At 40.2% G+C, this 18,543-nt stretch overlaps 1 protein-coding gene across 1 annotated transcript in view; it reads left to right on the forward strand.

The window, feature by feature from the left end:
* The first annotated feature begins 248 nt into the window (after window positions 1-248).
* LOC118385859 (uncharacterized) overlaps window positions 249-18,543 on the forward strand; it is a 35,429-nt gene continuing 17,134 nt past the window's right edge. Inside the window, exons 1-2 of the mRNA XM_035773019.2 lie at window positions 249-3,404; window positions 4,237-4,338. Coding sequence (XP_035628912.1) covers window positions 510-3,404; window positions 4,237-4,338 — 2,997 coding nt within the window. The 5' untranslated portion in view covers window positions 249-509. The remainder of the gene's footprint in view (window positions 3,405-4,236; window positions 4,339-18,543) is intronic.

Below are 18,543 nucleotides of genomic sequence, written 5' to 3' on the forward strand. Positions count from 1 at the left end.
GTTAGCTCACTACAGACAGATCAGGTGTTCAAGACTCTATTGAACACATTCTTGGGAAACAACATGGCAGTTAGCTCGCTATAGACAGATCAGGTGTTCAAGACGCTTCTCGTGTGTCAGTTTCAGATTTATGCCTTACTTCAGCTTTTTATAGTGATTTGATATTCCAGGAGTTATTTGTCACGTCTCTTGAAGCCCCAAAATAAAGTGCTAGGTCTCCTGGAAAGGGACCTGTGTGCTAGGCTCAGTGGGGTTGCTGCTGTCTCAGGCGGGCTGTGGACTCAGTCAAGACCCCCAGCAGTGCAAGCCACTAGTACCAAAGGAGCTGTCTGTGACCTGACAGCCCTCTGGACTCTGTCACCTCCCTTGAGAAAACAACTCTCTCGCTCTATGCTTGGAAGAGTTTAAAATCTCTGAACACTGCAAACCTATTTGAAGAAGGTCAGCTCCCTGTGTACCTAAAGAAGCACTCTGGTCAAAGCAAAGCTTTTGACACATCTGCCAAAAGCATGCCTGCTGAACACTGTGAGGTGTCAGAACTAATTGAAGCCATGGATTCAAGTGAGCCTTCTGAGCAATCTGCTGAACCCTGCATCATTGTGGACGAAAGAAAAAACTCTTTGGACTATACTGAACCCCAAAAGGTCAATGGACAAATGGATTCCTCTGTGCACAGTGCCGATCATTACAACATGAATGTAGAACATGCAGAGGAGAGTAAACCTTCTGTGCATTATAATAAGCATTCTGAGGGCTTTGAACAATGGATCAACCAGCCCTGTGAGGACTATCCAGCTCTTCACAAGCACACTAATCAGTGTAAGTCTTCCGAGTTAAGTAAATCATTTGAAGAATGTACTCAACATTGTGAGTGCTTTGAGTTCAGCAAGTCCTCTGAGCACTGTGCTAATGACTGTCTAGCTTCTGTATTTAGGCAACACTGCGAAAATTGCACAGGACACTTTCAGTCATCTGAACAATGCAAGCCTTCTGATCAACACTGTATGTCCTTTGAGCCAAGCGAACCTGCTGAGAGCTCTGAGTTTTTTGAGCAATTTAAGATATATGACTTCATACCTGACATCTCTGAATCTACTAAATCAATCAGATCATTTGAGCACTGCACTGGTATTTGTGAGTATTCAGGAAAATACAATAATATTGAACATCCAACAGAATATAATGAGACTACAATGTCATATAATGATAATTTAAAGCCCGCTGAGCCTACAGTTCAACAAATTGAAATATGTGGGCTTTTTGACTCAGAGTTTTGCACAACATTAGAACCTATACATTCTTCAGATTTGAACATGCCTTCTCAACGCTATGCTGAACAAGTTGATCCCAATGAAAGTAGACATGTCTCTAAAGTTTGTGAACCCACTGAGCAAACATTTCTTGCTGAACAATGCAGTCATCTATCTGCTGAAAATGATATACCCTCTGGGCACTGTGAACTGCAAAACAATCTCTATGAGCAAAGTGAGACAAGTGTACAGTGTGAACTGACTGAGCGATGTAATTCCTGTGAGAGCTATACCAGTCAACATCAAAGCATAAATAACAAATACTATGAGCCTAGCAATGCATTTTATTCTGAGGAAGACAAGTCTTCTGAGTGCTCATCCATTGAAACAAGTTATTTAGAATTTTGCATCGATGACAGTATGAATTCAGACCTATTAACTGATTCAGCTGAATCCTATGAAGCATTAGTGGAAGAAGGAGCACCAGACAGATCCAGGGATGATAAAGCTAAATTCTGTTCAGAGATATGGGGATCTTTTGATAATTGTCCAGATGCGGTAGAATGTGAGGAAAGCAAAGCTGATGAAGAAAAACCTCACTTGGATGCAGTCGTTGTTGAGGAATTCTTTGACTTATTCGATAAAACGGATACTTGTACCTTTTCTCAAAGGCGACCTTATACCTCCTGTTTTGAAGGGGGAGGGGTTCATGAGCAGATTTTTGAACAACTTAAACCTCAAGTGCCCATTATGAATGAGGAAGAAACACATATGCCCTGTGCCAAAAAAAGGCTTGAATCACTTGCTTTAGATGAGAAAATCAATGAGAATAAAGCTTTTAGTCAAGAAGAAGTTGATCAATCTTATGATACTTGTGCTGAGGACAGACCATTTAATGGAGACTGTGCTGATGATGAGGCATCAGCCTCTGGATCTTTTGCAGAGGAGGAAAGATGTGAATCTTGTTTTGAAGAAGCCTCAGCTAATGAAGTTGACGTTTACGAATCTTTTGTAGCAGAAGACAATGCTATTAAGGCTGAGGCCCACAAGCCCTTTGTTGAGGAAGATTGCATTGCTGAAGATAAAGCTAGTGAGGTTCATGCCAATGGACCCTTAATTGATGAGGACGACATGTACGAGCACAGTGCAGAGGAAGCTTCTCATGGATCCTCTGCTGAAGTGTCTTTTGTTGAAGATGATGAAACATATGAGGACCAAAATGATGAGACTTATGAACCATGCTTTGAAAAAGAGAAATCTTTTGATGAAGAAGACCAGAAAATACGCATTGCAGAAGATGAATTATACAAGCCATATGCTAGAGACAAAGCTTATAGATCATATGAACTGTGTGATGAAGATTGCATCGCATATGGTTGTGAACATACACAATTTTCCATGGAAGGGGAAGCTTATGCACTCTGCGCTGAGGAGAAAGCCTGTGAACCAAGTGATGAAGAGCACCATGAATATGAAAGCACAGCCAATGAATCTAGTGTTAATCAATTCTGTGATGAAGAAGACTCTGATGATACTTTTAATGAAGGAACTGATGACAGCACTCCTGAGACATATTTTAAAGATGGAGTGTGCACTGAGGAGGGAGAGCCTGCTGCTCCATGTGCTGAGGAGAGTGAATGTCCTAACTCACTTGAGGTTATAACCAAAGACACTGTACTATGCACTGAAGGAAGCAAACCAGCTATGCCTGATGGTATTGAATTCAATGGAGATCAAACTGATTCCTCTACAACCTCTTCGGAAGAGATAGATGAGCAAAACAAGTCATCTAAATTGTGTGAGGATCTGAACACACCATATATGTCTGAGGGCTGGGAGGAACACAATGTTGTCTCAGAGTACCTCCCAACCCCAGAGTCCGAGGACCTTTCAGAGCAGGTGTCTGAGAAAACAAGCCCCCCTTTTGATGGTGCTGAACATAGTAAAATCTCCATGGTCAGCGAGCCAGATGAACATCATGCCGAACAAACAGAGCCCGCTGAAAAAAGTGAGCTGGATGAGAAAACAGAGTTGCATGAATTTTTTAAGATTGTGGCCTCTGAACAACCAAGTGAAGAGTCTGACGAGGAGCTGAATGACGATGAGTCTGAGGAGTCCTGTGAATGCGAGTACTGCGTTCCACCTAGAGACCAGGTATTTCAAGGTCTTTGCACCTTTCTTTAAATCCTTTTGAATAGCATGCACCTAATTTGATTAGAGCTCTGCTTTCAAATTTCAAATGATATATGAAAGTTTCAGGTGTTGCATCAAACTGAAATTTGACAGAGAAAATATGTGTGTTTGTCAATGTATTTGGCCAGTTTTTTTATTATTTTTACGTATTGACCATTCAGTTTTAGCTTTGGCTGTGTTGGCATTGGATCAAATTTGTGGCAACACAACTGAAAAAGGGGAGGATATGGCTAAACATAAGGCTCTTATTGCTTGACACAGTAGGTGGTATTAATGTCAGCCTATAAAAGTTATGACCTGGTTATTTACTCTGCTGGGGCAAACAAATTTGTATTGCACAGTATTATAGGCTGCTTATTTGGTCATCACATTTCCTCTTGCTAGTATAGTCGGTATTGCCTACTTGATGAGGGAAGGGTTAGCTCATAGTCAGCCCACAGACCCATGATAGCCCACAGTCACATTGACATTAACTTTCTTCATCAACAGCACACCAGCTGTTTGGAAATTGCTGCCATATGCCCCCCCCATGGACACATTCCTCTATAACTCATTTCTCACAACCTCACAAGCAAACCTTTTATCAGTGTGTTTTCGCACTACAATTTCATGAGGTAATGTTATCAGTTTAATTCATGACCCACATGCACACTTTTTAATGGTTTTTGCATCATGTCACAGTGGTTTTTTGATTTGCTTTAGAGCACAAACTTTGCAAAATATTCTAATTGCATCTATTAATTTGATGTCATCATTTGGCTCATTAACCTAACATTTATCTACTTGCTTTCAGGTCCCAGAAAAACCTTTGCTCCCTCAAATCAAGTCAAAAGACGCAGGGAAGATCTGTGTGGTGATTGATTTGGATGAAACATTAGTGCACAGTTCATTCAAGGTAAGCTGATGTGTGTGACCGGCTCTTTAAGGACAAATGCTAACGTACTAAAGTTGATTGTTTTCAACTCTCTCTTTTGTACTAATTAGTAAAGCAAAATGCAAATAATTATTTATTTGATCGAACAGCATTGTTTTTATTCTATGTCCATATCAATATTAATTTCTTCAAAAAGGTTTCAAAAGAAAACATACTTTTAGGAGATCCTATAGTCAAGGGATCACAAAACATTTTTTTTGCCAAATTCAAGCAAGTTCTTCAGGGTCAGATCACTACTCTTGTTATGGCCATGGTTAAATAATACATTTCACTTTCAAGCGACCTTTTACGCCTAGTATTGAAATTATAGTCCATATCAAATAATGTCCTTTCGTGTTCACAACTTGCCTATACAAATTTAATGATTGTATCTGCTGTGATCAGATTTATTTGGAATGTTAATTGTTGTTAATGAATGTTTAACAAGTTGTTAAAGGCATAGTTCGGGATTTTGGCAATGAAGCTCTTTATCTTAACTTCCCCCAGGGCAGACACTGGTTGAATCAACGTTGTTTCCACTTCATTTCAATGAAATGACATTGAACCAACGTGAAATAGACATTGAATTGACGTCTGTGCCCAGTGGGTTGTGGATACTATTTGTATGTCTCTGCGTGCAGTTTGAAGAAAGTTGCTAACTAGCATTAGCACAATTGCTAACTAGCAATAACTGTTCCTACAGACTTCCAGTCATTGCGCTAATGCTAGTTAGCATTGGCTCACAAAACTACCTCTAACTTCCTTTTGTACCGAACACAGAGACATAAAAATTGTATCCACGAGTTCACGTGACACTGGGGAAGAAGATAAAGGGCTTCATTGCCACAATCTTGAACTCTCTCTTTATGGTTGAGTGCACCATTAAAAATGCCAAGACTCCTTGTTGTGTGGCTTCTAGCAATTATTCTTTTCTATGCTACTCGGTAAATCCAGAATTGGCTGCGTAATGGGCATTATGTACTCTTGCCCACCACAGGTGGTTTCTCAATCTTAATCACAGTCTGTCCCAAAGGATGTCACCGGATAGGGCCACAGGTCTAAACTATCAATGAAAGTGGCAGCATTTGATTGAAGGCGAGTCACAAGTTGTAGTGGTGCTGTTTTGAGTCACTTGTAGTTTTGATTAGGGTGTATATAATATAAAATATAATAATAATATATGCCATTTAGCAGACGCTTTTATCCAAAGAGACTTACAGTCATGTGTGCATACATTCTACGTATGGGTGGTCCCGGGAATCGAACCCACTACCCTGGCGTTACAAGCACCATGCTCTACCAACTGAGCTACAGAAGGATTGATGTTCAGTTTTGTAATGTCTGCTTGTCCAAATACGTTATGGAGGGGAACTTATAGTAAATTAAAGATCTTGATTATTTGAAATACATATTTTATTTCCTATTCTCTGAGAGACATATGCCCTATTCTAACTTAAGTTGGCTTGTTTTCTTTCATAATATGGCTGTTTTGATTTTGATTTTGTAAGTTAAGGCTCTACGCATTTCACTTTACTTGTTCATGTGACATTAAAACATTTATCAAATGGCACTGTAAATGGCACTGTATGGATGCCGGAATTGAAGTAGCCTAATGGTGGGAATAGTAACTGAAGTCTGGACTCTGACTGTAAGCCTCACATGTAGCCTATTATAATATTAACTCCTGCAGAATGAAGTGTCCCTCACAGTAAAATGATAGACCAAATGTCAATTTTGTCTCAGGAACGGGAGTGGAGCAGTATGAGAGAATGCAAATGCATGCTTGTTGTGTAGACTCAACGGGCAATTTCATTGTGACATAAAAGCTGACCGTATTTCATTTTCAACCACATACAATTTGCATTCAAGATTAACTGAAATATTTTTAGAAACATGTTGGATTGTTTTCACAGCTTTTAATTTCCATAAAACCAGTCGAATTGCTGTCATTTGGAAATATCCCCAGGTTCCTAAATGTCCTCGCTCCATGAGAGAAGATTGCTGATGATGTAATTCCTGTCCTAGAACTGAAATTCTGTCAGTGTAACTAGCTAGCATGCTAAACTTAGCCAGCTAATGAAAGTTATGTGAGGACATTTCAGTTAAGATAATTAGGTGTTAGGTGAAATGAATTATTTACGAAAAAGACTATCAGCCTACCTGTCAAGAGATGAGTCTCAGCTAAACTGTGCTTTATACGAGCTGTTGACATGTTGAGGGTTGACGTTTGTCTGACTCTTGTCGTTTGATAATTCCAGTGAAACCATGTTGGGTTCCAGACGTCATTAATATTGAACATGCACACGAACATGATCAAATAGCTATATTCTTTGTTCTCTCTATTCATTTCAGAAAGTTTTCATACCCCTTGACTTATTCCACATCTTTGTGGTGATTGGGTGTATTGATATACCACCCAAAGTGGAATTATTAACTTTACCATGCTAAAAGGTATATTCATTGTGTGCTTTTAGAATTGTTTTCCCATCTACCAATTGGTGCCCTTCTTTGCGAGGCATTGGTAAACCTTCCTGGTCTTTGTTGTTGAATCTGTGTTTGAAATTCACTGCTCGACTGAGGTACCATACAGATAATTATATGTGTGGGTTACAGAGATGAGGTAGTTATTCAAAAATAATGTTGAACATTATAATTGCCCACAGAGTCCATGCAGCTTACTATGTGACTTGTTAAGCACATTTTTAATCCTTAACATTTTTAGGCTTGTATACAAGGGGTTGTATACTTATGGACTCAATACATTTCAGATTTTAATTAATTTGTAAAAATGTCTTAAAACATAATTCCACTTTGACATTATGGGGTATTGTGTGTAGGCCAGAGACACAAAATCTAAATGTAATTCATTTTAAATTCAGGCTGTAACACAACAAAATGTGGTAAAAGTTCAAGGGGTGTGAATACTTTCTGAAGTCAATGCATTATATAAATTGCGCAGCTATATATCAATGGATTTTCTAAATTGCGGCTGCGAATCTGCCATAGAAATAGAACAAATGTGAGCTCTGGTAATAAGGATAGCCTATTGAATGGTTTGAAGCAATGGACAATTTAGTTTTGCATGCTTTTTTCATCATTAAGATTAATGGAATAGTTGAAAATTAGCAAACCCTGCACACCCGTGCCATGCAAAACGAATTTGCCTAAAACGTTAGTGGTCAAAACCATTCATCTTTGGGCGACGTGGGGAGTGGTTTCTAAAATGCATCATTTATAAAATGGTAATCTTAGTTTTATGCAGACCAGCTACAAAATAATTGAAATTTGACAAATTAAAAAAGGGGAGGTGCAAAAACATTAGTTTGCACCCCCTATTTTAATTTGCTACATGGCAAGGCGGCCAAGTGCAAGGTCGTCACTAGTTAACACAACCACAACGTCATAAACCCATTTTATTTCTACATTTTTCTATTCCTGAAATGTTCAACCTAACCTTAACCGCACTGCTAACCTTAACTTTAGACGAAAAAGCTCATTTTTGTTTTTGTGAATTTGTATGATCTAGCCAATTTTAACTTTGGTTTCAGCTAGATAAAACAGCTACAGAGTGTAGGCTACAGAGAAAAGCTGTTTGCCTCTCAGATGACTTGAGAATAGAAAGAACTTTGCAGCAAGAGGTTCTGAATAATAAACATTGCCATTTTGGTGGGTGGTAACATTGAAATTAAACCGAACCTGAAACAAAATGTACAATAGGCTGAAAATGTAACCTCATAGGAAAAGACACGGAAGAGTCACGGAAACATCTGAAGTCACACATTTGGATTTGGCAATATATCATACTTTGGCTAAAATGATGCCTTATTGACTTACATTGTTGTGCAACATCAGGGGTAAGCTCTGGCCAGAGCCGGTCCTGACCAAAGCAAAATTCGTCAAGGGGCCCTCTTACCTGACCCGGTCTAAGAATAAGTAGACCTATACAGAACAGAATGAGGTATAAACAAACAATATTTATTGAATAGAATATTTTCAATATAATCTTAAAATAAGTGAATATTAACATAAATAAGAAATTGTAGAAAATAATAAAATATAACACTGAGCTTTGGCTCTGCTGCCTGGTAATTAGTCCAGTCCTCACAATATTATACATTTTAGCTTTGTCTATACAATGTAAACATCAGCTATGGCTGCAGCTATATGTCTTAAAATAGTCAAATAAAACGTATACAGCTGTGCGATTAACTTTGGTTCCCTCTACAGCCTGGGCATTTTCAGCATCAGGATGGGCACCAGTCTATCTGGACTCTCTGGAAGAAATTGAGAAAGTATGTCACATAGTTAGTTAAGCAGTCATTTACACAAATTCACCTCTGCCATACAATGTGAAATGTTACTAAGTGTGTAAACATTTTAATGTTTGAATTAAATTCTTACCATTAAAATATTCCTCTACACTTTCTTGAGGCAAAATCATCAGTGATATCATTATAGGACGTGTTTCCCCACGCATGATTTATTCTCATGTAAAGAGCCTATTCAACTACCTCATCCCCATACTGTATTTATTTATTTTATTTATCTTGCTCCTTTGCACCCCAGTATCCCTACTTGCACATTCTACCATTCCAGTGTTTAATTGCTATATTGTAATTACTTAGCCGCCTATTTATTGCCTTACCTCCCTTATCCTACTTCATTTGCACATGCTGTATATAGACTTTTTCTACTGTATTATTGATTGTATGCTTGTTTATTCCATGTGTAACTCTGTGTTGTTGTATGTGTAGAACTCATTTGCTTTATCTTGGCCAGGTCGCAGTTGCAAATGAGAACTTTTTCTTAACTAGCCTACCTGGTTAAATAAAGGTGAAAAAAAATGGAATGATGGCCAGATCACTCATACGTTACTGTGACATGGAAAACTTCAGGTAACTTTAGATGAGCTTTAATTGACTGTAATTCTTAGGGCTATCCAAAAGGGTAGGATAGAGTTCCTCCAGGTTTTTCTCACAAAGAAAGGAAAGCAGCTCAAAGGCAGTCATCTTATCTCATGGCAGATCAGATAAATTCTGAATCTCGTGTGCCAGATCCATTCCACTGATTTACATTTACATTTAAGTCATTTAGCAGACGCTCTTATCCTTATGACATCCAGTGGAACAGCCACTTTACAATAGTGCATCTAAATCTTTTTAGGGGGGTGAGAAGGATTACTTACCCTATCCTAGGTATTCCTTGAAGAGGTGGTGTTTCAGGTGTCTCCGGAAGGTGGTGATTGACTCCGCTGTCCTGGCGTCGTGAGGGAGTTTGTTCCACCATTGGGGGGCCAGAGCAGCGAACAGTTTTGACTGGGCTGAGCGGGAACTGTACTTCCTCAGTGGTAGGGAGGCGAGCAGGCCAGAGGTGGATGAACGCAGTGCCCTTGTTTGGGTGTAGGGCCTGATCAGAGCCTGGAGGTACTGAGGTGCCGTTCCCCTCACAGCTCCGTAGGCAAGCACCATGGTCTTGTAGCGGATGCGAGCTTCAATTGGAAGCCAGTGGAGAGAGCGGAGGAGCGGGGTGACGTGAGAGAACTTGGGAAGGTTGAACACCAGACGGGCTGCGGCGTTCTGGATGAGTTGTAGGGGTTTAATGGCACAGGCAGGGAGCCCAGCCAACAGCGAGTTGCAGTAATCCAGACGGGAGATGACAAGTGCCTGGATTAGGACCTGCGCCGCTTCCTGTGTGAGGCAAGGTCGTACTCTGCGGATGTTGTAGAGCATGAACCTACAGGAACGGGCCACCGCCTTGATGTTAGTTGAGAACGACAGGGTGTTGTCCAGGATCACGCCAAGGTTCTTAGCGCTCTGGGAGGAGGACACAATGGAGTTGTCAACCGTGATGGCGAGATCATGGAACTTCTTAGTCATAGCCTCAATTTTGTCTCACACATTGAATATAGTTGCGAAGAGTCCCTGTAATCCTTGATTCAGATCATTCAGGTGAGAAAAAACATCACCCAGATAGACCAGTCGTGTGAGAAACTCATCATCATGCTAGCGGTCAGACAAGTGAACATTATGGTCAGTAAAAAAACTTTAAGCTCATCTCTCAATTTTAAAAAATGTGTCAATACTTTACCCCTTGATAACCAGCACACTTCTGCATGTTGTAAAAGCATTACATGGTCGCTGCCCATATCATTGCATAGTGCAGAAAATATATGAGAGTTCAGGGGCCTTGCTTTAACAAAGTTAACCATTTTCACTGTAGTATCCAAAAAGTATTTCAAGCTGTAAGGCATTCCCTTGGCAGCAAGAGCCTCTCAGTTGATGCTGCAGTGTACCCAAGTGGCGTCGGGAGTAACTGCTTGCATGCGCGTTACCACTCCACTATGTCTCCCTGTCATGGCTTTTGCACCATCAGTACAGATACCAACACATCTTGACCACCAAAGTCCATTTGATGTCACAAAGCTGTCCAGCACTTTAAAATATCCTCTCCTGTTGTCCTGGTTTCCAGTGGTTTGCAGAAGAGGATGTCTTCCTTAATTGACCCCTCATAAACGTAACGGACATATACCAGAAGCTGTGCCAGGCCCGCCACGTTTTTTGACTCATCCAGCTTTAACGTATATAATTCACTGGCTTGTATGTGAATCAGTATTTGTTTCAAAACATCTCCTGCCATGTCATTAATGTGTCGTGAAACAGTGTTGTTTGATGAAGACATTGTCTGTATAGTTTTTTGGGACTTTCCCACAGCATTATCCCAGCCATATCCGCAGCAGTAGGAAGAATGAAGTCCTCCACAATAGTATGGGGCTTGCCTGACCTAGCCACTCAGTAGCAGACCATATAAGAAGCTGCTAGCCCCTTCTTATTAATGGTATCTGTTGCTTTTATACATGGCTTACTACTCGAAAATGTCTCTTAGTTTTCGCTCGAGTCTGTCCACATTTATCATTATTAGATGATGCTTACCTAACACGTTTGTACAAATTGATGGGTAGGAAATGCTATAACCACCCCCAGCCACATCTAGCTAAGTGGAATGGTCACTTGTCTTGACATGTACACATGTTCATGAAATACAATAGATGGCCATAATCACCCCCAGACACACCTGGCTAATTTGATGGGTCATGTAGTAATCCGTCTGAAGTGGAGTCTTTTGTTTAGACATGTAGCTAGCTAGCTAAACAATGAACCGGCATAATCCCAACTCCTACTACTACCAATGCAAACATTGTCATAGCTGTAGTATGAATCTGCAGGGAGCTAAAGCTATCAAACTAGTAGGTTCAATGTTAGCTCGCTAACATTAGGCTATAAATAGCAATGCAAATTGTTTTCTGATTCAAATATTACTGTACACAGATCATACATCGCATAGCACTAGGGAGCAAGCAAGCTAACATTTGTTAGCTAACTAACAGTACCCTTCAACTAAAAACAACTTTCTGACCAAATTTTAAACTTACATCTGAAAATGTAGCTAGACTCGTATACATGGATGAACACTTCACGGCAGACTGGAATCCTTTTAACTTTTTTTGTTTATAGTTACATCTTGTTTTGGCCAGAGTTGTGTCAATTCACTCCGATTCACAATGACCGTGGCGTGTGCAGAAAGTAGCCCATCACTTTTGCCAACTGATCTATCGATAGCGCCTACTGAATTCAGGGCATGAATTTTGTTGAAAAAAGTAGCAAAACTTTTGTAGTTCTCAATGGCTAACGTTATATCTTTCAAAAATGTTGTGGAAGATAGGACTGTCAACACATACTGAACAGCTCACTTTATAAACAGAAGCACGCTACATGGCAGACCATTCATTATCTCAGCCAATCATGTCTAGCGGAAGGTTCCTGACTTTTTCCATGGCTAACCCAACTCGGCTCATCATTTAATTATTTCATTCATATTTATGGTTGGAATACAAGGTTGTTATTAAAGCAAACAAAACTTCACATGTTCAGGAAAGCATTTCTTCCTTTAAATAAAAAAAGAAATGTTTACGTTCAAATGCCGCTTCTGTGAGTAGTGGCGTCAGGCATACACCTCGTTTCCTGAAACGAGTCACATATAGGCATAACACAAACTCATGATTACACTATTGTTCTTGTAAATTCCATCAACCTCATCATCCTGCAAAGCTCCACAGAGGAGATTGGAGGATCTGTCCATAGGACCACTTTAAGGCGTACACTACACAGAGCTGGGCTTTACGGAAAAGTGGCCAGAAAAAAATCCATTGCTTAAAGAAAAAAATAAGCAAACATGTTTGGTGTTCGCCAAAAGCACGTGGGAAACTCCAAAAACATATGGAAGAAGGTATTCTGGTCAGATGAGACTAAAATTGCCATTTTTGGCCATCGAGTAAAGTGCTATGTCTGGCGAAAACCCAACACCTCACATCATCCCGAGATTACTATCCCCACAGTGAAGCATGGTGGTGGCAGCATCATGCTGTGGGGGTGTTTTTCTTTGGCAGGGTCTGGGAAACTGGTCAGAATGGAAGGAATGATTGATGGTGCTAAATACAGGGAAATTCTTGAGGGAAACCTGTTTCAGTCTTCAAGATTTGAGACTGGGACAGAGGTTCACCTTCCAACAGGACAATGACCCTAAGCATACTGCTAAAGCAACACTTGAGTGGTCTTGATACTAGCCATCCCGGATCCGGGATCATAAATACAGCCTCAAGACCATTACCATAACGCGACGTTAACTATTCATGAAAATCGCAAATGAAATTAAATAAATATGTTAGCTCTCAAGCTTAGCCTTTTGTTAACAACACTGTCTTCTCAGATTTTCAAAATATGCTTTTCAACCATAGCAAAACAAGCATTTGTGTCAGAGTATTGATAGCTAGCGTAGCATTTAGCGTAGCATTCAGCGGGCAACATTTTCACAAAAACAATAAAAGCATTCAAATAAAATCATTGACCTTTGAAGAACTTCGGATGTTTTCAATGAGGAGACTCTCAGTTAGATAGCAAATTTTCAGTTTTCCAAAAAGATTATTTGTCTAGGAGAAATCGCTCTGTTTTGTTCATCACGTTTGGCTGCCAAAAAAAACCGAAAATTCAGTCATCAAAACGCCAAACTTTTTTCCAAATTAACTCCATAATATCGACTGAAACATGGCAAACGTTGTTTAGAATCAATCCTCAAGGTGTTTTTCACATATCTCTTCGATGATATATCGTTCGTGGAAGTCTGGTTTCTCCTCTGAATCACATGGAAGAATACTTGCAGCTGGAGATTAAGCACCAATTTCGACGCAGGACACCAGGCGGACACCTGGTAAATGTAGTCTCTTATGGTCAATCTTCCAATGATATGCCTACAAATACGTCACAATGCTGCAGACACCTTGGGGATACGGCAGAAAGTGTAGGCTCGTTCCTGGCGTATTCACAGCCATATAAGGAGACAATGGAAAACAGCGCCTCAAACATTTTGCTCACTTCCTGTTTGAAGTTTCATCTTGGTTTCGCCTGTAGCATCAGTTCTGTGGCACACACAGATAATATCTTTGCAGTTTTGGAAACGTCAGAGTGTTTTCTTTCCAAAGCTGTCAATTATATGCATAGTCGAGCATCTTGAAATACTGCCCCTAGAGTCTCAAGAGGGGAAACATTTAAATGTTTTGGAAGGTGCCTAGTCAAAGCCCAGACCTCAATCCAATTGAGAATCTGTTGTATAAATAAAAACATTAACAAAAATATTACATTTTCCGCTAAATAAATAATCTGGTTGTTATATCCATAACTTGTTTTATTCTAAGCCAATCAGATGTTTTATTATTAAGTTATTGACAGTTATGTGTAATTTCCCACTAGTGGCCAATTTCAAAGCTGCAAAAAAAACTGTTGAGGTAACCCTTAGATACACATACTTTTCTGACAACTGTTGTAACTTTTCAGATAAGTGATCATACTTTATGATCAAAGTACTCATGTACTCAGCACTCATGTGCTGTTATATGCACATGATGGCATATTTCATGAGCATTCATGACAATTTTTTGCCAATTCAAAATGTTTTTTTTCCCCCCCATGCTTGTATTCGTGCCTGCATGTCACAATCACACAGTAACAACATAACTTGGCGAACTACAACAAGATAGTAGATTTCAGATTTCAATATGACAACAGCCAGTGAAAGTACAGGGCGTCAAATTCAAAACAACAGAAATCTCATAATTAAAATTCCTCAAACATACATGTATCTTATACCGTTTTAAAGGTAATGTTGTTAATCCCACCACAGTGTCCGATTTCAAATATGCTTTACAGTGAAAGCACCACAAATGATCTTGTTAGGTCACCAGCAAGCCAAATAAAAACTCCAGCCAAAGAGAGGAGTCACAAAAAGCACAAATAGAGATAAAATGAATCACTAACCTTTGATGATCTTCATCAGATGACACTTATAGGACTTCATGTTACACAATACATGTATGTTTTGTTTGATGAAGTTTATATAAAAAAATCTGAGTTTACATTGGCACGTTACGTTCACTAGTTCCAAAAACAAGCAAAAATATTGCAGGGAACCACATCATTGTACAGAAATAAAAAGCAAACCATGCAATAATCTGAGACGGCGCTCAGAAAACAAATAAAATCTTCCGCCATGTTGGAGTCAACAGAAATCAGAAATTACATTATAAATATGCCCTTACCTTTGATGATCTTCATCAGAATGCACTCCCAGGAATCGCAGTTCCACAATAAATGCTTGATATGTTCCATAATGTCCATTATTTATGTCCAAGTAGCTACTTTTGTTAGCGTGTTAGGTACACATATCCAAACGTTCGTGTAGGCCATGCATAACTTCGGACAAAAACTTCAAAAAGTTATATTACAGGTTTAAGAAACATTTCAAACTAGGTATAGAATTAATCTTTAGGATGTTTCTATCATAAATCTTCAGTTCCAACCGGAGAATTCCTTTGTGTGTAGAGGAGCCATGGAACGCAGGTGGCTAATGATGTGAAATGTGCATGACCAGGAAATGGCTCTCTGCCAGTAACCTGACTCATTCAGCTCTTATTCAGCCCCACAACACAGTAGAAGCCTCATTCAAGTTTCTAAGGACGGTTGACATCTAGTGGAAGCCCCAGGAAGTGCAACTTCATCAATATCCCACTGTGAAATCAATAGGGCCTGGGTTGAAAATCGACCAACCTCAGATTTCTCATTTCCTGTTTGGAATTCTTCTCAGGTTTTTGCCGGCCATATGAATTCTGTTATACTCACAGACATCATTCAAAAAGTTTTAGAAACTTCAGAGTGCTTTCTCTCCAATACTAATAATAATATGCATATATTAGCAACTGGGAATGAGTAGCAGGCCGTTTACTCTGGGCACCTCTGGGCACTTTGGTAGGAGAGTCTTGAACAGAGGTCATCCAGTTTATTCTCCAATGATTGCACGTTGGCCAATAAGATGGATGGTAGAGACGTGTTATCCAATCGCCGACGAATACTCACAAGGCACCCGGACCTGTGTTCCCTGTATTGGCGTCTATTCTTCATCCAAGCTACTCAATACTGCCTCTGCAGCTCTAAGGAGACTGCATTTTGTGTTATTTTACTGTTAAATTAACCTTGCGTTTTACACAGAAGCCATTTTTGTACATTTGACATTTATCTCAGGTGGGCCTAAATGGTATAGTAGCACAAAAAGCACTACCTTTACAGAGTGTAAATTATAATACAGCAATATTGTAGAAAAATAATCTCAATACTAACTTTGCATAATATTGTGATATATAGTGTATATTGATACACCAAATAATTGGTTTCCAAATATTTTATTAGTAGACTTTGCTAATCTGTTTTTTTTTTTTACCATGAATCACAGTTGTTCCAAATTATCCCAGTATGCTCCTATTAAGCCCGGTTTGCATTGAGACACATGGGGATATGCTGATATCCGTGTGATGATATCTGTAATATTCAATGAACATGAACATGAGCATATGTATGTTAATTAAAACACACAACTACAGTTATAATGGCACCGGTGGAAACGGCTGACATTTTACGGGGTTCCAACCAATTGTACTGCTTTTTTTTTTTTTTTTTTTTTTTTTTTTAGTTGTTTGTCATTTATTTTGTGAATAATGTTTCTGCCACTATCTCTCATGACTGAAAATAGCTTCTGGATATCAGAACAGCGATCACTCACTTCGTACTGGACAAAGATGTTTTATTTAACGAGTCCGACACAAAGGATTTACTACAGATACCGGACGAGGCCTGTCCTTTGCATGAAGAATAGACGCCAATACAGGGAACACAGGTCCGGGTGCCTTGTGAGTATTCGTCGGCGATTGGATAACACGTCTCTACCATCCATCTTATTGACCAACGTGCAGTCATTGGAGAATAAACTGGATGACCTCTGTTCAAGACTCTCCTACCAACGAGACATTAAAAACTGTAAAAGCACTAAAAGATGTTTCACTGAGTCGTGGCTGAACGACGACATGGATAATATACAGTTGGCTGGGTTTTCAGCGCATCGGCAAGATAGAACAGCTGCCACTGGTAAGACAAGGTGTGACATCTGTGTATATTTGTCAGTAACAGTGCACGAAATCTAATATTAAAGAAGGCCATAAGCAAACAAGAAAATGCTCATCCAGAGGCAGCACTCCTAGTGGCCGTGGACTTTAACGGAGCAAACTTAAATCCATTTTACGTAATTTCTACCAGCATGTTACATGTGCAACCAGAGAGGAAAAAATATTTAGACTTCCTTTACTCCACACACAGAGACACATACACAGCTCTCCCTCGCCCTCTATTTGTCAAATCTGACTAAAAATACATCCTGCTGGATTCCTACTTACAACAAAAACTAAAGCAGGAAGTATCAGTGACTCGCTCAATATGGAAGTGGTCAGATGACACAGATGCTAATCTACTGGACTGTTTTGCTAGCACAGACTGGAATATGTTCCAGACTGGAATATGGGACTCATCAGATGGCATTGAGGAGTATACCACATCGGTCACCACCTTCATCAATAAGGGCATCGATGACTGAGCTAAAGGGTAGAGCTGCCTCTTTCAAGGAGTGGGACTCTAACCCAGATGCTTATAAGAAATCCCGCTATGCACTCAGGTGAACCATCAATCAGGAAAATGTGAATACAGGACTAACATTGAATATTACTACACCGGCTCCGACGCACGTTGGATGTGGCTGCGCTTGGAAACTATTACAGACTACAAAGGAAAGCTCAGCCACGAGCTGCCCAGTGACACGAGCCTACCAGACAAGCTAAATGACTTCTATGCACGCTTCAAGGCATACAACACTGAAGCATACTTGAGAGCACCAGCTGTTCCGGACAACTGTGTGATCACCGACTGTGTGATCACCGCTCGCCGTAGACGATGTGAGTAAGACCTTTAAACAGGTCAACATTCACAAAGCCACAGGGCCAGACCGATTACCAGGATATGTACTCCGAGCATGTGCTAACCAACTGGCAAGGGTCTTCACTGACATTTAAAACCTCTCCCTGACCTAGGCTGTAATACCTACATGTTTCAAGCAGACCACCATAGTCCCTGTGCCCAAGAACATCAAGGCAACCTGCCTAAATGACTACCGACCGGTAGCACTCATGTCTGTAGCCATGGTGCTTTGAAAGGCTTGTCATGGCTCACATCAACCTCATCATCCCAGAAACCCTAGACCCACTCCAATTTGCATACCGCCCCAACATGAATGCCGTTCTTTGACTACAGCTCAGCGTTCAACACCATAGTGTCCTCAGAGCTAATCACTAAGCTAAGGACCCTAGGACTAAACACCCCCCTCTGCACCTGGATCCTGTTCTTCCTTACGGGACTTCCTGACAGGCTGCCCCCAGGTGGTAAAGGTAGGCAACAACACATTTGCCACACTGATCCTCGAAACTGGGGCCCCTCAGGGATGTGTGCTTAGTCCGCTCTTGTACTCCCTGTTCACCCATGACTGCGTGGCCAAGCACGTCTCCAACAAGCGCTACTCATTACGTTTGCCAACGACACAACGGTGGTAGGCCTGATCACTAACAATGATTAGACAGCAGACAGGAGGTCAGAGACCTGGCAGTGTTGTGCCAGGACAACAACTTGTCCCTCAACGTGATCAAGACAAAGGAGTTGATTGTGGACTATAGGAAAAGGAGGGCCGAGCACGCCCCCATTCTAATTGACG

The sequence above is a fragment of the Oncorhynchus keta genome, chromosome 7 (genome assembly GCF_023373465.1).
Source record: "Oncorhynchus keta strain PuntledgeMale-10-30-2019 chromosome 7, Oket_V2, whole genome shotgun sequence".
NCBI lineage: Eukaryota > Metazoa > Chordata > Actinopteri > Salmoniformes > Salmonidae > Oncorhynchus > Oncorhynchus keta.